The 25,534-nt window shown below is 41.7% G+C and overlaps 1 protein-coding gene across 2 annotated transcripts in view; it reads right to left on the bottom strand.

The window, feature by feature from the left end:
* The window catches only part of ptpn4a (protein tyrosine phosphatase non-receptor type 4a), a 240,491-nt gene that overhangs the window by 28,193 nt on the left and 186,764 nt on the right, over positions 1 to 25,534 (bottom strand). For both annotated transcript variants that reach the window (XM_067987103.1, XM_067987104.1), the window contains 8 exons: positions 24,276 to 24,435; positions 20,000 to 20,083; positions 18,813 to 18,869; positions 16,004 to 16,160; positions 15,644 to 15,810; positions 12,950 to 13,040; positions 11,164 to 11,225; positions 1,237 to 1,383 (listed from right to left, as the gene is read on the bottom strand). In XM_067987103.1, the coding sequence (XP_067843204.1) occupies positions 1,237 to 1,383; positions 11,164 to 11,225; positions 12,950 to 13,040; positions 15,644 to 15,810; positions 16,004 to 16,160; positions 18,813 to 18,869; positions 20,000 to 20,083; positions 24,276 to 24,435 (925 nt within the window). The remainder of the gene's footprint in view (positions 1 to 1,236; positions 1,384 to 11,163; positions 11,226 to 12,949; positions 13,041 to 15,643; positions 15,811 to 16,003; positions 16,161 to 18,812; positions 18,870 to 19,999; positions 20,084 to 24,275; positions 24,436 to 25,534) is intronic.

Raw genomic sequence — 25,534 nt, 5'->3', positions numbered from 1 at the left:
TCCAATTGCATAACACTTCATTACCATTGAAGTTCCATTCACTTCAATAAAGTCCCCCAAATCATACCGATAGGGGAAAACAAGTCAAACTGGCTAATGTCTGTTAACTACTCAGTGCAAGGAATATTATGATCTATGTGATCAGGTACTATGAAAGCCAGGCTTACTTCTTCCAGATAATATGGATGAACTAGGAACAGGCACAGTCTAGCTCTGGTACGTAAGGAGTGAACTGGAGAAGGCCAAGAAGTAAAATTAAAAGCTGCTTTATTCATGAAAACTTCAATATCTACAGCTTCATAGGCATGAACCAGGTCCTTGCAGTAAGTGACCAATAGGGTTATTTCACATGGGCTGCCCAATGAAAGGAAGTTATTTGGGGTTGATGACATTAAGCAAAAGCTGCTTTTAAAGTTGCTTTTCATGGTCAGAAGCAGACAGAGCACAATAATAATGCCCAAGTTCAAATGCAGTTTGGGGAACATTAACACATTTAAAATGTTGATCCAAGGTCAGTGAGGCTAAAATTTAAACTGGTGGAAGTGATTAAAAAGACAACATTCAAATACAAAGTTCAATATCCACCTATATGAGCCCAAGTAAAAATGATTTCTTCTCTTCATTCCCCCTTCCCAAGTATTATTACATGAATACCACCAGAAGTAGTACTATTATAGATCATGTTCTACTGCTCCCAGCAAACCAAAATAGAACACCATGAAATCAGAGCCCTCGTTATGGGATATTAATTGGAAGTCACTTCACTGACAACAGCTGCAAATAAACTACTGGTTCACAGATGCATTTAAAAAAAGTGATAAATTTGCACTGGCAATTTAAATCACAGCATACAGACCATAAGTTTTTGAATTACAAACACGTAAAAATGAGATCAAATGAAATCTAAGACTTCTACAAAATTGCATGGACAAAGATTGCACAATCAATATTTGATTTGTCTGAATTTTTCCTCAACACCCACAAATTGAATAATGCAGCACTGACAATAATCAACATTTATCAGAACTAGATTACATAGAATTTTACAGCACAGAAACCTCTGTTTATACTCCTCCCAACATACTTCATCCGTCCTATCAACATAGCCTTCTAAAGGACACTCGGGACAAAATTAAACTTTTGAGAAAATATCAACATCAAAAGATTTATAGTATTATACAACACAAATTAAAACTTTCATTTAGTGCAAAAAAATTGCTCATGCATTTTACTTACCCTGCCTCTCTCCACTTGGGTAGTCAGCATGACAACTAGAGATGATCCTTGCTCCCAAGTCATCTGCCAAAAATCTGGACAAGTGTTGGGCAAAGGACCCTGACAAGCAATGTACCGATTTATTATAATGGAAGAAGGGATTTCCATCTAGAAAATGAAAAAGGAAAAAAAAATTACAGCTGACTATAATCTTTAACCCTCTCCAGCCTACGACTCCTTGCTTAATAAGATGGCGTCACTTCGTGATTTTATGAACATAGAGCTCAAATTTGTCTATTCAGATTCAAAAATGTAAAAACCATAGCTTCCGTGTGTAATTTCTAAGTCATGCAAGTTTTGACTGCTTCCTAAATATAGTGAATTCTGTTCTGTGGCTGCTTAATTTAATTTCTGCTTTAGCATATGCAAAGCCCTTGCTATTACACATAGTCATTTAATCGATAATAGGGACAAATTTGCAACGCTACATTTTAGAGACAAGGCTGAAGCGTTCGCAACCACCTTCAGCCAGAAGTGCAGAGTGGATGATCCATCTCAGCCTCCTCCCGATATCCCCACCATCACAGAAGCCAGTCTTCAGCCAATTCAATTCACTCCACGTGATATCAAGAATCGGCTGAGTGCACTGGATACAGCAAAAGTTATGGGCCCCGACAACATCCCGGCTGTAGTGCTGAAGGCTTGTGCTCCAGAACTAGCCGCGCCTCAAGCCAAACTGCTCCAGTACAGCTGCAACACTGGCATCTACCCGACAATGTGGAAAATTGCCCAGGTATGTCCTGTCCACAAAAAGCAGGACAAATCCAATCCGCCCAATTACCGCCCCATCAATCTACTCTCAAACATCAGCAAAGTGATGGAAGGTGTCGTCGACAGTGCTATCAAGCGGCACTTACTCACCAATAACCTGCTCATCGATGCTCAGTTTGGGTTCCTCCAGGACCACCCAGCTCCATACCACATTACAGCCTTGGTCCAAACATGGACAAAAAAAAACTGAATTCCAGAGGTGAGGTGAGATTGCCTGCCCTTGACATCAAGGCAGCATTTGACCGAGTGTGGTACCAAGGAGCTCTAGTAAAATTGAAGTCAATGGGAATCAGGGGGAAAATTCTCCAGTGGCTGGAGTCATACCTAGCACGAAAGAAGATGGTAGCGGTTGTTGGAGGCCAATCATCTCAGCCCCAGGACATTGCCCTGAGGAACTCCTGCAGCAATGTCCTAGACTCAATCATCTTCAGCTGCTTCATCAATGACCTTCCCTCCATCATAAGATCTGAAATGGGGATGTTCGTTGACGATTGCAGTGTTCAGTTCCATTCGCAACCCCTCAGATAATGAAGCAGTCCATGCCCGCATGCAGCAAGACCTGGACAACATCGTGGCTTAGGCTGATAAGTGGCAAGTAACATTCGTGCCAGACAAGTGCCAGGCAATGACCATCTTCAACAAGAGAGAGTCTAATCACCGCCCCTTGACATTCAACGGCATTACCATCGGTGAATACCCCATCAACATCCTGGGGGTCACCATTGACCAGAAACTTAACTGGACCAGCCACATAAATACTGTGGCTACAAGAGCAGGTAAGAGGCTGGGTATTCTGTGGCGAGCGACTCACCTCCCGACTCCCGAAAGCCTTTCCACCATCTACAAGGCACAAGTCAGGAGTGTGATGGAATACTCTCCACTTGCCTGGATGAGTGCAGCTCCAACAACACTCAAGAAGCTCGACACCATCCAGGACAAAGCAGCCCGCTTGATTGGCACCCCATCCACCACCCTAAACATTCACTCCTTTCACCACCAGCGCACCGTGGCTGCAGTGTACACCATCGACAGGATGCACTGCAGCAACTCGCCAAGGCTTCTTCGACAGCACCTCTCAAACCCGCGACCTCTACCACCTAGAAGGACAAGGGCAGCAGGCACATGGGAACAACATTACCTGCACATTCCCGTCCAAGGCACACATGATCCCGACTTGGAAATATACAGCCATTTCTTCATCATCGCTGGGTCAAAATCCTGGAACTCCCTACCTAACAGCACCGTGGGAGAACCTTCACCACACCTACTGCAGCGGTTCAAGAAGGCAGCTCACCACCACCTTCTCAAGGGCAATTAGGGATGGGCAATAAATGCTGGCCTCGCCAGCAACGCTCACATCCCATGAACGAATAAAAAAAGAGCCAGAAATAGTTAGTTCCAGTTTGCACAATTCACCAATGTGGTATTGAGTGACATCAATTCAAGCTCCAAGTTAGAAACTCATGCAAGACCAGCACCTATAATTTTAGTCTGTAAACCATTTTAAATGTCAGTGTGTTGATATATAATTGAGGCGGTTATCGGGCTATATCTCCTGTGTCGAGCTATGCTCCAGATATGGTCCCATGTTAAGAGTGTGAAATGACTCCTCAATGTCATAGAAGAATGGCTATTGAAAAGGCAGAGCCAATCTATTGAAAACTTTCTTAATACAACATTTAAGCAAAATTCAAACAAACAACTTTTGGAGGAAGTGATTGATTTATGAAGCCACAACACCAAAAACAGAAACAGAACCCAATTTTAGAAGTGACATTTAATGATCATTTTTTTTTTATTAGTTCATGGGATGTGGGCGTCGCTGGCGAGGCTGGCATTTATTGCCCATCACTAATTGCCCTTGAGAAGGTGGTGGTGAGCCGCCTTCTTGAACCGCTGCAGTCCGTGTGGTGACGGTTCTCCCACAGTGCTGTTAGGAAGGGAGTTCCAGGATTTTGACCCAGCGACGATGAAGGAACGGCGATATATTTACAAGTCGGGATGGTGTGTGACTTGGAGGGGAACGTGCAGGTGGTGTTGTTCCCATGTGCCTGCTGCTCTTGTCCTTCTAGGTGATAGAGGTCGCGGGTTTGGGAGGTGCTGTCGAAGAAGCCTTGGCGAGTTGCTGCAGTGCATCCTGTGGATGGTACACACTGCAGCCACAGTGCGCCGGTAGTGAAGGGAGTGAATGTTTAGGGTGGTGGATGGGGTGCCAATCAAGCGGGTTGCTTTATCTTGGATGGTGTCGAGCTTCTTGAGTGTTGTTGGAGCTGCACTCATCCAACCAAGTGGAGAGTATTCCATCACACTCCCGACTTGTGCCTTGTAGATGGTGGAAAGGCTTTGGGGAGTCAGGAGGTGAGTCACTCGCCGTAGAATACCCAGCCTCTGACCTGCTCGCGTAGCCACAGTATTTATATGGCTGGTCCAGTTAAGTTTCTGGTCAATGGTGACCCCCAGAATGTTGATGGTGGGGGATTCGGCGATGGTAATGCCGTTGAATGTCAAGGGGAGTTGGTTAGACTCTCTTGTTGGAGATGGTCATTGCCTGGCACTTATCTGGCGCGAATGTTACTTGCTACTTATGAGCCCAAGCCTGGATGTTGTCCAGGTCTTGCTGCATGAGGGCTCGGACTGCTTCATTATTTGAGGGGTTGCGAATGGAACTGAACATTGTGCAATCATCAGCGAACATCCCCATTTCTGACCTTATGATGGAGGGAAGGTCATTGATGAAGCAGCTGAAGATGGTTGGGCCTAGGACACTGCCTTGAGGAACTCCTGCAGCAATGTCCTGGCGCTGAGATGATTGGCCTCCAACAACCACTACCATCTTCCTTTGTGCTAGGTATGACTCCAGCCACTGGAGAGTTTTCCCCCTGATTCCCATTGACTTCAATTTTACTAGGGTTCCTTGGTGCCACACTCTGTCAAATGCTGCCTTGATGTCAAGGGCAGTCATTCTCACCTCACCTCTGGAATTCAGCTCTTTTGTCCATGTTTGGACCAAGGCTGTAATGGACCAAGGCTCTGGAGCCGAGTGGTCCTGGCGGAACCCAAACTGATCATCGGTGAGTAGGTTATTGGTAAGTGCCGCTTGATAGCACTGTAGACGACACCTTCCATCACTTTGCTGATGATTGAGAGTAGACTGATGGGGCGGTAATTGGCCGGATTGGATTTGTCCTGCTTTTTGTGGACAGGACATACCTGGGCAATTTTCTACATTGTCGGGTAGATGCCAGTGTTGTAGCTGTACTGGAACAGCTTGGATAGAGGCGAAGCTAGTTCTGGAGCACAAGTCTTCAGCACTACAGCTGGGGTGTTGTCGGGGCCCATAGCCTTTGCTGTATCCAGTGCACTCAGCCGTTTCTTGATATCACGTGGAGTGAATTGAATTGGCTGAAGACTGGCTTCTGTGATGGTGGGGATATCGGGAGGAGGCAGAGATGGATCATCCACTCGGCACTTCTGGCTGAAGATGGTTGCAAATGCTTCAGCCTTGTCTTTTGCACTCACGTGCTGGACTCTGCCATCATTGAGGATGGGGATGTTTGCAGAGCCTCCTCCTCCCGTTAGTTGTTTAATTGTCCACCACCATTCACGACTGGATGTGGCAGGACTGCAGAGCTTTGATCTGATCCGTTGGTTGTGGAATTGCTTAGTTCTGTCTATAGCATGTTGCTTCCGCTGTTTAGCACGTATGTAGTCCTGAGTTGTAGCTTCACCAGGTTGGCACCTCATTTTTAGGTACGCCTGGTGCTGCTCCTGGCATGCTCTTCTGCACTCCTCATTGAACCAGGGTTGATCTCCTGGCTTGTTGGTAATGATAGAGTGAGGAATATGCTGGGCCATGAGGTTAGAGATTGTGCTGGAATACAATTCTACTGCTGCTGATGGCCCACAATGCCTCATGGATGCCCAGTTTTGAGCTGCTAGATCTGTTCTGAATCTATCCCATTGAGCACGGTGGTAGTGCCACACAACACGCTGGATGATGTACTCAGTGCGAAGACGGGTCTTTGTCTCCACGAGGACTGTGCGGTGGTCACTCCTACCAATACTGTCATGGACAGATGCATTTGCGACAGGTAGATTGGTGAGGACGAGGTCAAGTAAGTTTGTCCCTCGTGTTGGTTCGCTCACCACCTGCCGCAGGCCCAGTCTGGCAGCTATGTCCTTCAGGACTCGGCCAGCTCGGTCAGTCGTGGTGCTACCGAGCCACTCTTGGTGATAGACATTGAAGTCCCCCACCCAGAGTACGTTTTGTGCCTTTGCTACCCTCAGTGCTTCCTCCAAGTGGTGCTCAACATGGAGGAGGACTGATTCATCAGCTGAGGGAGCACGGTAGGTGGTAATCAGCAGGAGGTTTCCTTGCCCATGTTTGACCTGATGCCATGAGATTTCATGGGGTCCAGAGTCAATGTTGAGGACTCCCAGGGCCACTCCCTCCTGACTGTATATCACTGTACCGCCACCTCTGGTGGGTCTGTCCTGCCGGTGGGACAGGACATACCCAGGGATGGTGATGGAAGAGTCTGGGACGTTGGCTGAAAGGTATGATTCTGTGAGTATGGCTATGTCAGGCTGTTGCTTGACTAGTCTGTGGGACAGCTCTCCCAATTTTGGCACAAGTCCCCAGATGTTCGTAAGGAGGACCTTGCAGGGTCGACTGGGCTTGGTTTGCCATTGTCGTGTCCGGTGCCTAGTGGTCCGTCAGGTTTTATTCTTATTATGACTTTTTTTAGCGAGATTTTACAACTGAGTGGCTTGCTGGGCCATTTCAGAGGGCAATTAAGAATCAACCACATTGCTGTGGGTCTGGAGTCACATGTAGGCCAGACCGGGTAAGGACGGCAGGTTTCCTTCCCTAAAGGACATTAGTGAACCAGATGGGTTTTTACGACAATCAGGTAGTTTCATGGCCACCATTACTGATACTGGTATTTTAATTCCAGATTTTTATTTAATTAATTGAATTTAATTAATTAACTGAATTTAAATTCGCCAGCTGCCGTGGCAGGATTTGAACATATGACTCTGGATTTTAGTCCAGGCCTCTGGATTACTGGTCCAGTAACATAACCACTATGCTACCGTACCCGAAGCTCTAAGATATGACGCTGTGGCCTGATCAGAAGGATACTAGTCGATTAAAAAATGTTTTGCTACTTTAAAAATCTGATTACTAAATTATTTAATTCAGAATTGCACTCAGAAGTACAAGAAGAAAGTTCTGCTCGAAACATTTCGATAGCTATTTCTTCAGATTTTAGTCCAATCATGTACATACACATGACTGGTTAGACAAAAGTAATCTGCATTTCCTCATTCTGCTGAATAAAATCTTAATATACTACAAGGTGCAAAAATCAGAAGGATCACTCGATAGTTATGGATGAGATGGGTCATTCATCCCATCTGGGTTCATCTACCCAGAAAGATCGGCAAGCCATGCCCATTTCAGCAATCAATTGTTTAGAAGATTCCAGGGTTTTCACCTCCACTACTCTTCTTGAGAATCTATTCCATACGTTTAGTGCTCTTCGTGTAAATATTAATTCCCTAATATCAGTCCTAAGTTTACCTCTTATTAGTTTGAATCTAATCTGTTTCCAATCTACTCATACAGCACCAGTGTCCAGTGACCCCGATAATGATAATCAGTGCCATACAAATCGCCTCCCTTGTCTCACTCGACACTCTGCAATAAATACCATGTATTCACGGGGGCTTTTTTGTTCTGGGCCTTTTTAATCTCTCTCGGACTCCCATCTCATTTATACTGAAGTCAATGACTTTGCTTAGGTTCTGTCTGTTGGACGGTGTGTTGCTCAAGCATTCCCACGTGAGTACCTGGAAAAACTAATCTTTCAGAATATTCATTGTTTTGTGTTCATCCTAAATTTCAAGTCCATTTGCATTTTTTAGGGTTTTCACCTCTTTTCTGACTGCCCTCTTAATGTTGTAGTATTGGAAGAAGTTTTTTTAAAAATCTCATGTTGCTATCTTTCATAGGTTCCTTTTCACTCCTCTGATCATCCTTTTAGCATGTGTCTGCATTTTTTTAATATTCTTCCCATTGAACTACCTATGCCTCATGAACTACCTATTCCATTCGTCCTGCAGGATAATTAGAGCTAGTTTTTCTTCTTTATTTCACATTTCATTTGTTTGTTATTTCACTTAGTATCATGCTTGATTAGCCTGAGCTTGCTGGATTTTGGAATGTAATACTCAGCATTATACATTTAAAGGCGTTTCAACTGTGCTCTACTGAAGTGTTATTCAGCCAATCCATAACCCAATCCATTTGTTCTAGTTATTCCATAATTTCTTTGAATTTAGCAGCTTTAAAATTATATTGCTGGCTCTTGGATCTTAGATATATCTGACCCTCAGACCATGGCCTGGATTGGAGCCAGGAAGAGAGCGGGGTTGGGGGGTGGGGGGGGGGGTGGTTTGCGGGCAAGAAACCAGGAAGTCAGGGTTTCCTGCAGATTCTACCGAATTTAACAGAAGGACCTGTTTTAAACTTGCCAAGTCGTTTCCCGCTGGTCGGGCGGGTGGGAAGGCTTGGGGATCGGAGGGGACGAAGAGATCACGGGCTGGGGGGGCCGGGAGGGGAGTTGGACGTTGTGGGGGGTGATGTCGGCCGATCATGGGGGTCCGATCACGGCAGATGAGCTTGGTGAGCCGCAGGGAAGCACTCCTGCTCCTCATGGCCCGCCAGTGGTGCAATAAAGGCACTTGCCTCATGAACCCAGCCCTTCTCGCCTCCTTTTACCTGCCGTGATTCCCGCAGCCCGGGAAACCTGTGCTGGAGGGGTGAAATTTGCCGGTGTCTTAAATTCAATTTAAAAATACCTACTTAGTGCCTCAAAATCACGTTGATTGCTCAGTTATCTACCCGCCTGCACTAATTATGGACCTGCGAGTAGGTTACTTGCTCGCATCAAAACACACCTCCGTTAAACCCGGAGGTGGGTGCGTTGGAGCCAGGTTGCAGTCACGCTGGAAAAATCTATTGTTTTAACTTCCCACCAGCACCCAACCCACCCGCTCTTGGGGGTTCAAATTCCTCCCCCCCTCCCCTCCCCTCCACAATGAGTTAGTCCAGGCTGCTCCCCCTAGTTGGGGGGGGGGGGATGTTACAGACACAGTCTTGGGAACAGACCATCTGTCTTCTTCGTTGCAAAAAGTGAAGAGTTTGGGGAGATCAAGGAGGACAGAAAATAAACAAATCCTATTATAAAAAAGTAAAATGGAGATGATTAAAAAGAATGAAACGCATAAAATTGAAGAATCTTACTGTAGTAAAATTAAAATGGTCCAAATATTGCTGAAGGTAGAACTTAAAAAGCTGAACTGTTCATTCTCAAGGATATACACTCTACCATGATTATACAAACCCTCATCTTCTAGAATTCTGGGGAAAATCAGGCTGCCTGATGTGAAACTTATTAGCAATGCAGCAAACAGCAGTAACTTGCAATTTATAGCTGTACTTCCTCCCCTTCCCCCACCTCCAAAATAGCCCAGAAATTGTTGCAGATCAAGATTACTGACACAATGACAAAACGAGCACGGCAAAGTGTGATCACAACCATACTTTAAATTACTGGTGACTTAAAAGAGTGATAGAAAAATTTAACGCCTTATACGTGGCAGAAAAATACGTAGGAATACCATTAAATGGTATGGTCTCTAAAAATGATGACTTGGGGCACTTCAGCTTTAAGATACAACAGTTTATCCAGCATCCAACTAGCAGAATATGACCATATAGTATGTGCATATTTAACTTCAAAAGCTTACATCATGTGAGAAGAAAATATGAGTGAGGGAACTGGATAAGTACTTGAAAAGAAAAAATGTGCAGGGCTACGGGGAAAAGGCAGGGGAGCGGGACTAGCTGGATTGCTCTTGCATAGAGCCAGTGCAGACTCGATGGGCCGAATGGCCTTCTTCCATGCTGTGACCTTTCTATGATTATCAGCACAAGGCAACAAGAAATCTACAATGGAAGCCAAGTTAACGAAATAAAGATTTTCACTGGTCATTAAAGCTGTACTGCCAATACTCTGAGGTTTAATCCAATATTAAACAAAGTCAGATGCTGTAAGTTAATTTTTAGTGGCCCCTCTCTTGGATCAGTACCTTGGAGGTATGCAATGATCACAAATTGCACTGAAGGTTATAACTCATCACTGGAGGAAATTGGTGGTCTAACATAAACTCAGCTTGTACTCCTAGGAACCAAATCATGAAGGAAGCTAACTTTAGTAAAATGTTTAGGAGCAATACTGAATAAGGTGTTTAAAAGGAAATGACAAAATTACTTTGGGTTTAAACCCAATTTTACATAAAAACTGTGCAATAGTTTTAAATTCTTATTGTGACATAAGCCAACTGAAATTACCCTGGACAGTGAACATAATTCTACATTGTAAAACTGCCTCTAACCTGGCAACATTAGCTCAGGTAGCTATGAATACCTCAACTGGTATTACAATATGGAAACAGGCCGTTCAGTCCAAACAGTCCATGTTGATTTTCATCCTTCACACGAACAGTAGTCGTAATCCCCCTGTGCTCACCCTGTTTCTATGTTCCTTTATTCCTCTTTCCTACAACCTGTCTTTTCTACAACTTATCTAACCTATTCTTAAATGCTGATGTGGGTGCTCTCTTTCAATCACTAACTCTGGTAGTGGATTCCACAGCCTCTCAACCACTGGTGTAAAAAAGTTTCTTCTGCTCTCTGTCCAAAATCTCTTGCATTTAATCTAATATCAAGGCTGAATTTCAAAAGTGGCATTACAGATTTAAAATAACAATGACATAGAATTGCAATGACATAGAATTTCATACTAGCTATACAACTTCAGCAAGAGTTTTTATATGACTCATGCAGCACTAAGTGGACAATTGATACACTGACATAATCCTTAGTGGGCTACCGTAGGACTTTCTTTGACATTTATGGTTAAGTTTTCAATCATGTATTATTTACAAATGGGCTACTTTATTGACTTTACATTTTGTATATAACCTTTTTACACATGGCTGAACGCCATATGGTGTACAATTTCAAAAGTGCACTGTGCTACTCACATTTATATAATTTGCATTGATGTAGTCATCTGTACCCTTTAGAATAACCCGTGTTGCATCATCTGCAAGAAGAGCAGAAAGGTTCGTAAATTCACATAATGGGACATTTATGTCTAATGCAGTAATAGAATCTAACATTGTGATTGGTATTACAAAATGCTTATGTCACAGGCCGGAGGGCTTCACGTTATAATAGGACAGGATGTCATGTTAAGACTACAGGATGCAATCACACGAGCAAAAATACAGCAGTATGGTATTAAGGTTGCTGCAATTGCAATCCTCGTCTGTCAAATAGGCAATATGCTCAATATAGTTAGATTTACAATATAAAGATGCACAATATTGTACAGCACAAGAGGACTTTGCACCACAGAATTCCATTTCTTTTTCTTTCAAGTCACATAGCAATAAATGTTACTGCAGTAAACAGTTTGTAATATTACAGTGGAGCAGAAAAATGATGATCGTGGGACTGAATCAGGTTTCTCTACTCCAAAAAAATCAATGGAAGCCAATTAAAGGAACTTTATGAATTGAGAAAATCTGGCAGGGACCAGTGAAATAAGTTTATACAAATAATAGGAACAACAAGACATGCAAGATCCAACAGCTTAAAGTGACTTCATAAAGCAGTGGATAGGGATATTGGAAACAAAATCTGAAGTACTTGAACAGCAGGTTAAAGTTGTGTGGAGAATGCACAAGTTGAGGAACCATTAGCACCGTTTCACATTTAGAATATTTTTGGGTGGCCGGGAGGGGGAAAGAGAGAAAGAAAATGTATCAGGGAGAGAAGAAAGAATCACAAGGCGCAATTCCATGATTCTACAGACTAGAACCACAATGTAACGTTAAAAAGTCAAAATACAACTTCACTTCAGGACACAGACAATTTTATTTACATTTTCAGAATAACCCTTCAGTAAAAAATTTTTTCCTGCATTGATTGTATTTTTTCTCTATTCCTGACTACTTTTAAGCTGTATAAATGTGCGTATGAAGACTTCCAACCACGTATCACCTTTCACCATGTTTTATAGCTTAAAATGTTAGAAAATATTCTACCATTCTATCGTCCACTATCCTGCAATTCATCTAATTTTAATTAACATGAACGGATTAGAAGATATTTTAAGGTTAAAATGACCAGCAACATTTAATTTAATTTCTGAAGCTATAACATTTAACTTAAAAAAATAGGAGAGCATCTTAACTTGTTTCAGTGCTGAGTTTTAAAATTGTATCTGTTTTAGTTATTTTGCAACATGTACTTTTATTTCCAAACAGCATTTACGTTATTTTTTTTGTTCCCAACATGCTCTTAATTGAATTATAGAATCAGGAACCATCACAAGAGATAGTGCCAATTTTTCTAAATTAAGGTGTGCCCTACAAAATACTAATTCAGAACAAGAACTAAATACTGGAAAACAACTTTGTTCTCTCAAATTTAATAACACTCACATTACAAATGGGGTACTGTAATTTTAGTCACTAGAACACACAAAGTACACCACATTTTCTATGAAACACTTGTACTTAGAAGAATGAGCTTCCCTTACGTAAATAGTGCTGAGATCAGAAATTCTGCAAGATTTTTGAAGAGGTTAACAGACATGTTTCACAACAGAAGTCCTTTGTTTTCCTTGGAGATTACAAAATAAACACAGACTGTGGTACAATTCCCAAACAGAAAGGCTTCTCTGTTGCAAGATCTTGCTGATTATAAATTCCTCTGCTACACTGAAGGCATAAAATGAAAATTAAAGCAAACTTTACTTACAAGGTGAGATGTCTCTGTATCTGTTTTTGGAAATATTTTGAGGTAACTTGGCACATGACATTGTCATACCAGGTTTTTTTCTATACAGTTGCTAAGAAGAAAAAAAGAACAGTTTTACCTTCAACAAAGAGGACTTAGGAATTGCTAGCTGAAAAAAAACCAAGGTCCATCTAGTTCGCCGTCTACCATCCTGATACAACGATAATGGAGTTGTTAACTAATCATACAAGTAGCAGCTATTTGTACATGCTAACTTTAAATTACAATCAGCTTCATTGTTTCAAAAATCCAATGCTTACGTGGACTCAAACAAGTATATTTAGTTATCATCAGATTTGGTAAACATTTAAGCCAATTCAACTAGAGGTTCTGTGTTTTAAAGTAATTAGCTCACCTCATTCAATTCCCCAGTGAAATAAATGTTCAGTGATTACAAATCTGTGGCAATCTAGGAAAATTCCAGGTCGCTAGAAACACTTGTATGGAAGTAAAAGTTGAAAGCATCTCCATTGTAATACCAAGAGACACTCAACAGCATGCATACAAGTTATTAATTTTTTGGATGTGCATAAGAACATCCCAGGGACACATCTTTCTTTCCCTAGCCTTTACTCGGCACTTCCTCACAGTGACGTGGCACAAATCTGGAAGTTCGTAGAATGGGAGACTGAACCTGTATCCCACCATTATAGTACCACACACTGGTACTTCAATGCGTTGTATGACCACGATAACCTGGAATATTTAAATGAATTATGAAATATTTAAATTTAAATGAAAGACTGCAATACTCTGCAACACCGATTATTATGCTGATTATTCAAAGTCTTTGGTAAAAGAAGAGGCAATGCATTAAAAAAATTTAAATACTCAAAAGGTCTTATGATGTGAGATTGAAACAACACTGATGACATGGATGGAATCTCAACACACTCAGAAGATTGAAAACAAGGAGATGCTATATGTGCAAATGAAAGCAATGAGGCAAGAATCCTGAAGAATTGAGGAACTCTTGGAGCAGCACATTCCAAATAGCAGAGCAAAGCTGACACTCTGCGAGGCAGAGATTGTAATGAGGGGACAGGAGAGGCATCTTCCACTGCAGTGAACAGTTTTTAACCTTTGAGTAACTGCACAAGCGCAGATTAAACTCAAAAGCGTCTGGCTGAAGGAGAAAATTTTCCTCTGTTGGGCTAAACATCCTATTGCCAAGAAAGAATCACTGAATCCCCATTTAGAAAAGCCCACAAAATACTGCAGAATCACAAAATCAGAAGGGGTCATGAATAAGTAATATAATCCTAGATGTATATAATCATTTTGAAAGCAAGAACTCTAGTTAATTTGGCCTGTGGTTAAGCAGTCTGTATCCTTTTTTTCCCATTAAAGTGCTTAGCTGGACAAAATACCCAGATTATGTGCTGTTGTTTAACATTCAATGCATAAAAGAGACAGTAAGAATATGATTCATTTTACTCTTCAAATTGCTTTCTAAACCTGACTTTTTAAAATTGTTTTCCCTTTTTTTCCACCCCCATTTTCTAACATTTTGAGGAAGTGCTGCATTTTCTAAGGTGATGATCTCTGGACAAGATGATATAGTCCAGTCTGCCTGTTCAGGTGGATGTTAAAGATCCCATGGTACAATTTGAAGATCACAGGGTTCTCCTGGTGTACCAGCCAACGTTTCTTTTTCAACTAATGCCACCATAAAAACAGACTAGCTGGTCATTCACTTCATTGTTATTAGTGTGACATTTTTGCTACAGAATGGATGCTGCACTTGACTATATAGAAACAGTCCTTACTGTCCAAAAAAGTAATTAATTGGATGAAATGCTACAAGAAATTGAGGTGATATAGCACTACATAACTAACTATTTCTCCTCTTTCCAGGTAATGACCACTGATGTAATTGAGCTACAATAGGGACACAGAGCCTAGGAGTAGTTCCTTTTTCACCATTTTCTTGCTTTTGGATCTCTTATGCCACCACATGCCAAGATCAGTCGGGTAACTTGCTCCCATTCCTCCACTAATGTGTTTGAGACTGGCCAATAGAAGCACACATCAGCAACTTGGTGTACTCAAATTATTTAATTTTCTTCCTGCAGGAAAGAAAATGGCTTCCATTTGGTACCTTCTCCACAGCCAGGATTGTGAGCTTGCTGTGCAAGCAATTGTGGCATGAACTCACTTCCTAGTCCTCTGCGGCAGTGAATTGGCATACCAACATGCTGCACAACAGTTGAGAGGTTTTTATTGGTGAAATTGCAGTTATTTATATCTATCTGTAATACACACTGAGCAGAAGCCAATTCCCCTACATATGAATTAGATAGCTTTTATAGGTCTGTTATCAACCCTTGTGTGTTTTATATTGTATACTGGACCATTAGCTTCATCCGCCATAGCAAATTGCCAGATGTTCCGAGGATAGCCTTCTTGATGGTGTAGGAGCTGATATTCATTATCCTGGCAATTTCCATAGTTACAGCTGTTGTATACAGTAACATATAGATCTTAAATAATAATGGGTATCGTGGTCAGCTTTTGATCAGTGAATACTGTGTTACATGCTCAATACTATATTTCTTATCCAGGTAAATGCAAGTCTGAAAAATGATATTCATATATACTTTGATTAAAACATGAACATTCATGAACAAAAATACAAGGTAATTAGATACTCACGTCAAACTGTGCAAGAACAGTTCCGGTCTCCAGACCATCCCGTAAATGTATCATTGACTCTCTTAAGGCATCGTCATCCTGGTGGGTTACATCCAGAGGGGATTTCTCTGGAATGTACTGAAAATCAGGTTCACTTTCTGCCTTCTCTTCTACAACATCGTAAACAGCTTAAGACGACAACAAAACATTGCATACAATTATAGAATGAACTTCAAAGCACTGTAATATACCACACTCAGGAAATTGGGTTTAGATAGTTCAGTTACACATGCTAGACACAAAAAAGCTTTTGTGCTTGAATAGAAGTTACTTTGTTATTTTTATAAAGTGTCAATGTCATTTTAGAAGACTCATACTTACCATTGGGCCGAACTAATAGTATTAGTTCCTCAGATCGAATCTCGCAGCTGGCTTTGATGAACATGACAACCTGGTCATGTGTGTACTCTGATATATCCCTACCATTGATCAGTACAACCTGATCACCTTCATTGAGTCGTGGAACACAAGTGTCAGCCTACACATTAAGAGATAACAGAAGATGTCTTAAATCTTTATAGCCATTTAAATCAGAGTTTTAAAATTGTTGTATTCTATAGTGAAAACATTGTGTCACACTATCTAATTTAAAGTTACAGAAGTTTTACAGCAGAGGTGAATTTCAGTAACATCTATGCATTTAGTTCTCGCAAATTTACTGAACCAGAATCCAATGTTGGATTCTTCAGCTCCTACCTGTAGGGGAATTTTTTTTAAAAAATGGACCACCACTTGGGTTTTAACATTACACCAAAAACTTACCCATCTGCTGAATATTTGCTCAAATTCCAAAACATTAGAACACTCTGCTCTTCTTTGCAAAATTACCATGGGATGTTTTACGTTCACCTGAAGAGGCATTCAGATCCTTTTCATGTCTCATCTGAAATACAGTAACTCTGACAATGCAGCACTCCCTCAGCACTGCACTTAAGTGTCACCCTAGATTATGTGCTCAAGTACTGGCAACGTGGCTTAAACACGCAACCTTGTGCTGCCCCTGGATACACTGATGAGCCATGATATTCTATATATCACACTCCACACACATCACAAGGGTGCCCAACACTACCAATTCCTTTGTGTCTAACTCAAAAAATGTAGCATTAGTCTGAACTCCCACTAGTACCAACCCCTCAAGGCTGAACACCTGCTGAAGTTGGCCGTTCACACACTCCACTGGTTTCTCGCAGCTTGAGATTCGGCAAATAGAAATTGCGTAAGTCAAATTTTTCAAGAAATATTGAAGTCGATAGATGAAAAGATAGAAAGCTTTATAAGCAGCAAGACGTTTGTTAAATGGGAAAAGCTGCTACGTAACCATTCATGCTTATGGATGAGGTGTATTGAAAAGTGCCTCACTTGCAGCAGAAAAGTCACACTCCATAGTTTCTTCTGAAACTCAGATGCCACAGTACACAAGGAGTTATTATTGTGCAGGCAAATCTGCACTGTGTTTTTAAGGATCATTAAAGTTATTTTTTTTGGCTATTTAAAAACCCAGGCTTCTTAATGGCTCTTTTAGTGTCAAAAAGTGAGAGAAAATCAAGGAAGGAAAATGGGACCCCCAAAAATCAGAGTAGATTCAGAGAAAAATCATTTGTTTTTAGATTTTTAATTTAGCTGGCTTTGTGGATTGTTTGTCAGTGAAAATAAAGCTAATATATAATATAAAGCTTTTGGTGTCAAGACAATGAAATTAAAATACAATCCACGCTCTTTCAAACCAGATTGAAATCACATACATAGTCACATCGAGACTACAGTATAGAAATAGGCCATCTAGCCCAACAGGTCTATGCTGGCATTTATGCTCCACATGAGCCCCCTCCCACTCTTCTTCACGAACCCGATCAGGATATCCTTCTATTCCTTTCTCCTTCGTGTGCTTATCTAGCTTCCCCTTAAATACATCTATGCTATTCACCTCAACTACTCCTTGTGATAGCACGTCCCACATTCTTCCCATTCTCTGGGTAAAGAAGTTTCTCCTGAATTTCCTATTGGATTTATTAGTGACTATCATATTTATGACCTCTAGTTTTGGACTCCCCTATAGGTGGAAACATTTTCTCTACATCTACTCTATCAAACCATTTAACAATCTTAAAGACCTCTATCAGGTCACCCCTCAGCCTTCTCCCAGCCTGTTCAGCCTTTCCTGATAATTATGTTCTCTCAGTTCTGGTATCATCTTTGTGAATCTTTTTTGTACGCTCTCCGGTGCCTCTATATCCTTTCTATAATATGGAGACCAGAATTGTGCAGAGTACTCCAAGGTTTTATACAAGTTTAAAATAACTTTTCTGCTTTTCAATTCTATCCCTCTGGAAATGAACTCCAGTGCTTGGTTTGCTTTTTTTTAAAAAAATGGCCTTATTAACCTGCGTCGCTACTTTTAGTGATTTGCGTATTTGTACCTCTAGATCCCTTTGATTCTCTACCCCATTTAGACTATTATCCAAGCAGTATGTGGTCTCCTTATTCTTCCTACCAAAATTCACCACCTCACCTTATCTCTATTGAAATTAATTTGCCATTTACACGCCCATTCTGTAAGTTTATTAACGCCTTCTTGTATTTTGTCACATTCTTCCTCAGTATTAACTGTACCCCCCCAACTTGGTGTCTTCCACACATTTTAAAATTGTCCTTCCGATTCCTGAGTCCAAATTGTTAATGTAAATTGTGAACAACAGTGGTCCGAACACTGATCCCTGTGGAACACCATTTCCCATCTTTTGAAATTAGAAGCGTTTAAAATTCTACAGGGATAAAGAAATGGAGATTTTATTTTTTTTAAACTGCAGGTGTTTTTCTCATTTTGTGCTGTAGGAATAGTCTTAATTCTGTATAATTATGGAGAGTACTGCAGTTTGATGGTGTTAATGTAATATCCAGGTCCCTTTAAAACAATTACAAATTACAAAGCCTGTTACTTTCCCTGCCAAAAAACAGGCCCAGAAGCACTGCACGTGTGACATTCACAGACAAGGCCATCTCTTCCAATTCACCGCCCGAAAAAAAAATTATTGAAAAATCAGTTAATGCCAATTTTAATGATTCTTAATATGCCATACATTGGTGAGAAAATATTACTTTATACAGTACTTTGTAGACAACTACTCACTGGTGTTCCAGGAGCCACTCGTGATACTATTACTGGCATTTTCTGATCAATACCTCCCTGTAAAAAGAAAACAGAACTGAATATTGTCCTAAATTGTACATTTTAAAAAAAATGAGTAATCTAGCATGACTGACGCTAGAACAGGCTCCCAACAGCCAATTAAAATACAAGGTGCAACATACTGCTTTAATGAGACCTGGGTTCCCTATTCCAGTAAAATAAACTATTGTCCACCACCATTACTAGATACCGTTTCAGGAATGTACATTGTACACAAACCAATTTCTACTGTCCAAACCATGCTGATGACAAGCATTACAAATTTCGGTCTACTGTAGATAGCTTTTTGGATTCAGCTGCATCAGTTGCTCCCAATCAGCAGCCTGAGCATCTTACTTTTATGGGAGTTAACTCACACTGCCCCTACTTGTGAGATAGTGTAACCTGGGGGTAAAACAATAATAACCCCATGTGACCTGAACCAGATATCGGTGTTTTTACACTTGTACTTGTTCAATCTCTCCGAAGGCAGACCGAACAAACATTTAGGGAGACAAAACCACGTGCAAATTGTTACGCTGTTTTATTTCGCAGGAAAGTGAATATGCAGAACAGCTATTATGACTGGACTCTCTCCCTTCAATCCGTATAACTCATTTTCACATAATACAAGATAAAGAAAACACCATCCTAGCCCAATCAGTGGTCATCTTGCTTGACTTAAACAGGGCAGTTTCTAACAATTCTTCAGCATTTCTAACCTCTTTGCCTCGGTGAAAGCCCTCACAGCTCCCTCTATTGCAAACCTGACTGCCTTTGCAGCTTTCTTGATTCACTATGTCTCACTGCACGTGATTCACTTTTTAATCTCCCTCTTCAGATAGGATCAAAGGATTTTCCAACACAATGGGTGTGAGGTGTTTACCAGACAAGCTAACAGATTGCTTATTGTTTAGTCTCTGGGAAAAACATTTATTTCTTTAAAAAAAACATCTTTCATCAGGGTGCCTTTTAAAAGAATACATTTTGCTTAAAAAAACACTTAAAGTAACTCTCATTTCCAAATCACTTCTATGGAAAAATGGTCAAAAAAATTTGCGAAGTCTAAATTTACTGAACAAATTCAGAATAGGTGATGCACATTCAATTGCATGAGAGAGTTTGTAAATATGAGCAAGATGTCCTACCTTAACATTGAAACCAAATCTCCCATTCTCATCTGCTTTCATTCTTATCGGAACTAGATTGTCATGAGGAACAATACCATTCGGCTGCAGAAAGCAGAAACAGGATATTAATATGTATTGAACAGGTTGAAGATTCTTCTGAAAGGTTGCAAATTAAGAAGCAGTGGCGTAACATATGGGACACTAACATTCAACTCTGGAGGTCAATTTGCAACAAATCAGGCCCAAACTAATCAATTACCATTTAAGGTGAATGATTGTTTTTGAGAACCTCTTTCAACTTTTCTGTGAAATTAAATGAAAGCAACCCATTACCTCCCTCAGTTTTCCCTTCCTCCTACAATCTACAGACTTTTGAAAGACAGTTTTGTAGGTGCGATTTTCATCTTGGGTCACCTACTCTTTTCGACTTCTGTAGTATTCTACACTACGGGCCTTGGCCCCTTTAACCACGTTTCTTAATTTAAAAAAAAATTCGATCAAGTCTTTTGAATGTCAGTCAGCATCTGTAAAGAGAAAAGATAGGTTGTGACGTTTCAGGTGCACTCTTCAGAGCGGTCTGATGAAGGGTGCTCATCTCAAACTTAATAACCTGTATTTTCTATTTACAGATGCTGTGTACTTCAGGCAGTTTTTATTTCAGATTTCAACACTGGCAGTTTTTCCTTTTTATTTCATTCTTTTGAAGGTTGCTTATTTGAAAACACATTAAATAGCAAGATATTGGCCTACATTTAAACACCCAAACATTATTTCACAGCAATTGGGACACCTAAAAGAAAAAGGCTGGGATTGTGGTATGTGACAAATAAAACAGAGTTCCAGTGATTACAGGAAAGCTGTTGTCTGGATTGAACCTGTCATCAGTTGACTTTCGTCGGAGCTCCTGTGACTGCCGTCCACACCGTTGGGTTTCGGACTGTTCATAATTGCTCTTTTATTGACATTAGCTGCGCCATGGCTTGCAGGTTGTGGATGGTGTTAGCTAATTCAGAAACTATCAATTCTTCTGTAGTAACAAAAGTCTGAGAAATCACCAAATGTTTCTACAATTTTCTTCATTTAAATTAGTTTCTATTTACACTTTTGTTGAATTCAGCACTTAATCCACAGAATACAGCCACATTAAGACCAAGTGTCCACTTTCACAGGTTTATATGGTTAAATCTAAAACATATTAAAGTCAATCAGAATTAAATTTTCATTCTTGTGTGCACTATGGGTTTCAAGCATGTTAGTAATTTGATTTCCTCAAGTCGGTTTGCAACTTTGTTTCATAATTATCGAAGAATTTCCCACCATCGGAAACTGTGAATCAATGCTGTGAATTGCATCAGCTTAATGTTCACTTACATAATACCGAATGCAATTTCACTGAGCACATTAAAAAACACAATACAAGATCAAATATACAGCTTTATTATACTCGTGTAGAAACTGCATTCAGAACAATGCAGAACCAAGTTTTCAATAGATTTAACAAACGCTTTTTGTGAATGGTTTGTGATCAACATAATATGCACTGTGTTGTCCAGCTATTTTTAAAATCTACATTTCAAGTGAAGCAGAGTGGTTAGAGTGTCTGATAAACTATTAAGTCTGTTCAGATGACTGACACCACCCCCTTCAACCATTCTAAAATGATGTGGAGATGCCGGTGATGGACTGGGGTGGACAAATGTAAGGAATCTTACAACACCAGGTTATAGTCCAACAAATTTATTTTAAAATCACAAGCTTTCGGAGATTATCCCCTTCGTCAGATGAATGAGTGAAAAGGTTCTCAAATCGCATATCTTATACAATGCTGGGACAGCATCACACCAATCAAAAGGTGTCGTTGTTATTCAAACAGGCCAGTCACGGAGAACAGCACGTCCCAGTACACTGGATATACATTGTGTCAATTACACAGGCAGGCAGAAAGAAACCCAAAATGGCAGAGAGAGAGAGAGAGAGAGAATATTAAAAAACATATAATTTTTTTCCCCCTTTTTGCTGGTGGGGTTACGTGTAGCGTGACATGAACCCAAGATCCCGGTTGAGGCCGTCCTCATGGGTGCGGAACTTGGCTATCAACTTCTGCTCGACGATTTTGCGTTGTCGTGTGTCTCGAAGGCCGCCTTGGAGAACGCTGACCCGAAGATCGGTGGCTGAATGTCCTTGACTGCTAAAGTGTTCCCCGAATGGGAGGGAACCCTCCTGTCTGGAGATTGTTGCGCGGTGTCCGTTCATCCGTTGTCGCAGTGTCTGCATGGTCTCGCCAATGTACCATGCTCCGGGGCATCCTTTCCTGCAACGTATGAGGTAGACAACGTTGGCCGAGTCACAGGAGTATGAACCATGTACCTGGTGGGTGGTGTCCTCTCGTGTGATGGTGGTATCTGTGTCGATGATCTGGCATGTCTTGCAGAGGTTGCCGTGGCAGGGTTGTGTGGTGTCGTGGACGCTGTTCTCCTGAAAACTGGGTAACTTGCTGCGAACGATGGTCTGTTTGAGGTTGGGTGGCTGTTTAAAGGCGAGCAGTGGAGGCGTGGGGATGGCCTTAGCGAGGTGTTCGTCGTCATCGATGACATGTTGAAGGCTGCGGAGAACATGGTGTAGTTTCTCCGCTCCAGGGAAGTACTGGACGACGAAGTGTACTCTGTTGGTTGCGTCCCGTGTTTGTCTTCTGAGGAGGTCTATGCGATTCTTCGCTGTGGCCCGTTGGAACTGTCGATCGACAAGTCGAGCGTCATATCCCGTTCTTACGAGGGCGTCTTTCAGCGTCTGTAGGTGTCCATCGCGTTCCTCCTCGTCTGAGCAGATCCTGTGTATTCGTAGGGCCTGTCCATAGGGGATGGCCTCTTTGACATGGTTGGGGTGGAAGCTGGAAAAGTGGAGCATCGTGAGGTTGTCCGTGGGCTTGCGGTAGAGAGGTGCTGAGGTGCCCGTCTTTGATGGAGATTTGTGTGTCCAAGAAAGAAACCGATTCTGAGGAGTAGTCCATGGTGAGTTTGATGGTGGGATGGAACTTGTTGATGTTATCGTGTAGTCTCTTCAGTGATTCTTCGCCGTGGGTCCATAGGAAGAAAATGTCGTCTATGTATCTGGTGTATAGCGTTGGTTGGAGGTCCTGTGCAGTGAAGAAGTCATGCTCGAACTTGTGCATGAAAATGTTGGCGTATTGGGGTGCGAATTTGGTCCCCATGGCTGTTCCGTGTGTTTGGGTAAAGAACTGGTTATCGAAGGTGAAGACATTGTGATCCAGGATGAAGCGGATGAGTTGTAGGATGGCGTCTGGAGATTGGCTGTTGTTGGTGTTGAGTACTGAGGCTGTTGCAGCGATGCCGTCATCGTGGGGGATACTGGTGTATAGTGCCGAGACGTCCATCGTGGTGAGAAGTGTTCCTGGTTCAACTGGTCAGTGGGTGCTGAGTTTTTGTAGGAAGTCTGTAGTGTCGCGACAGAAGCTGGGGGTTCCCTGTACGATGGGTTTCAGGATGCCCTCGACGTATCCAGAGAGGTTCTCACACAGGGTACCGTTGCCTGATACGATAGGACGTCCGGGTGTGTTGGCTTTGTGTATCTTTGGGAGGCAGTAGAAGTCTCCCACGCGGGGAGTACGTGGGATGAGAGTGCGTAGGATGCTTTGAAGGTCTGGATCGAAGGTCTTGATCAGTTTGTTGAGCTGGTGGGTATGTTCTTTGGTCGGATCTGCGGGTAACTGTCTGTAGTGTTCCTGGTTGTCCAGTTGTCGGTATGCTTCTTTGCAATAGTCCGTTCTGTTCTGTATGACAATGGCTCCTCCTTTGTCCGCTGGCGGCCTTCGAGACACACGACAACGCAAAATCGTCGAGCAGAAGTTGATAGCCAAGTTCCGCACCCATGAGGACGGCCTCAACCGGGATCTTGGGTTCATGTCACGCTACACGTAACCCCACCAGCAAAAAGGGGGGAAAAAATTATATGTTTTTTTAATATTCTCTCTCTCTCTCTGCCATTTTAGGTTTCTTTCTGCCTGCCTGTGTAATTGACACAATGTATATCCAGTGTACTGGGACGTGCTGTTCTCCGTGACTGGCCTGTTTGAATAACAACGACACCTTTTGATTGGTGTGATGCTGTCCCAGCATTGTATAAGATATGCGATTTGAGAACCTTTTCACTCATTCATCTGACGAAGGGGATAATCTCCGAAAGCTTGTGATTTTAAAATAAATTTGTTGGACTATAACCTGGTGTTGTAAGATTTCTTACATTCTAAAATGAGTTATTCAAACACACGATAACTTACTGTCGATTTTCCTGATGTTACTGGAACATCCAATATGTCTTGGAAATAGGGCTCCAGTTCCTGCTGGCAGGAGTTAGACTGTTGAGACTGGGCTGTCGTATTTTTTTTCTGTTTTGGCGGCAATGCAGGCGGCTGTCCTTCTGCAGCTGTCTCCTGACAACTAAAAGAAATGTACGATTTTAATACATTATGACTTCAAACAGAAGGCACCCCAGGCCCTACCCCCCCCCCCCCCACCCCCCAAAGACATAAATCTAAATAGAACTCCTCATACAAAAAGAACGTCTCAGTTTACAAGGAGAGGCGGACACTAAGCATGAACAGGAGGGATTTAATGGTGGTGCTTCGTGCAGGAGGGCTTCAACATTAAAGACAAAAAGCAAAAAAAAACTGCAGGTTCTGGAAATGAAACAAAAACAGAAAACACTGAAAACTCTCAGTAGGTCAGTCAGCATCTATGATGAAGGGTCTACCCCTGAAATGTTAACTTGTCTGTTCTCTCCACAGATGCTAATTGACCTGCTGAGGGTTTCCAGCATTTTCTGTTTTTGTTTTAAGATTTCAACAGTGGAGAGAAATAGAAGCATAACTGAGCAACATTCTGGAGATGGAAGAAAACCCCTTCAGTGATGGTTTGGATTCATGGTAAAATGCTCAGCTCAGGGACGAGCTAAATGCAAAGATTTTTCACCACCTGATTCAACTTGAGCAGGCAGTCAAAGGCAACTGAAGTCTGAACCAACAGCATGCATAGAAGACAGGAGGTGAAAAGGACACATTGCAGTTTAGGTGTCTGAGGCCAAGTATCAATGGGTAGCTCTTTGCTGCATCTTTTCCAGTGCAGTGATGTTCTTCCTGTAACATGGCAACCACAACTGCACACACTACTCCAAAATGGGGATGAACTATTGTGCTATATGGGCTCAGTTTCACATCCTGTGATGTCTGTTCTATTCCATGCAGCATACAACCCAAGTAACTATTAAGCCCTGTTAACTGCTGCCTCACATTATGCAGACAGTTTCAATGATCTGCCCAGTAATACCTCAAAATTCCTCATCTTGTGCTGCATTCCATAGACTAACACCATTCAGTTTACAGTTCCAATGTTTATTCTCCTTTCCTAGCCATTTCAATTGCCATTTAGAAGCTGTGCAAAAAAAAGTTCCATAAACATGTATGAATGCAAACTTTCAAATTTTCCTTTTTTAATTCCCACTTGGAAAACAATGATTATTGAACCATATTTGCTCAGTTTC

This window comes from Heptranchias perlo, chromosome 7, assembly GCF_035084215.1.
Source record: "Heptranchias perlo isolate sHepPer1 chromosome 7, sHepPer1.hap1, whole genome shotgun sequence".
NCBI classification, from domain to species: Eukaryota; Metazoa; Chordata; class Chondrichthyes; order Hexanchiformes; family Hexanchidae; genus Heptranchias; species Heptranchias perlo.
Note: the sequence above shows the minus strand (reverse complement) of the source record. Positions and strands in the feature narration are given on the sequence as shown.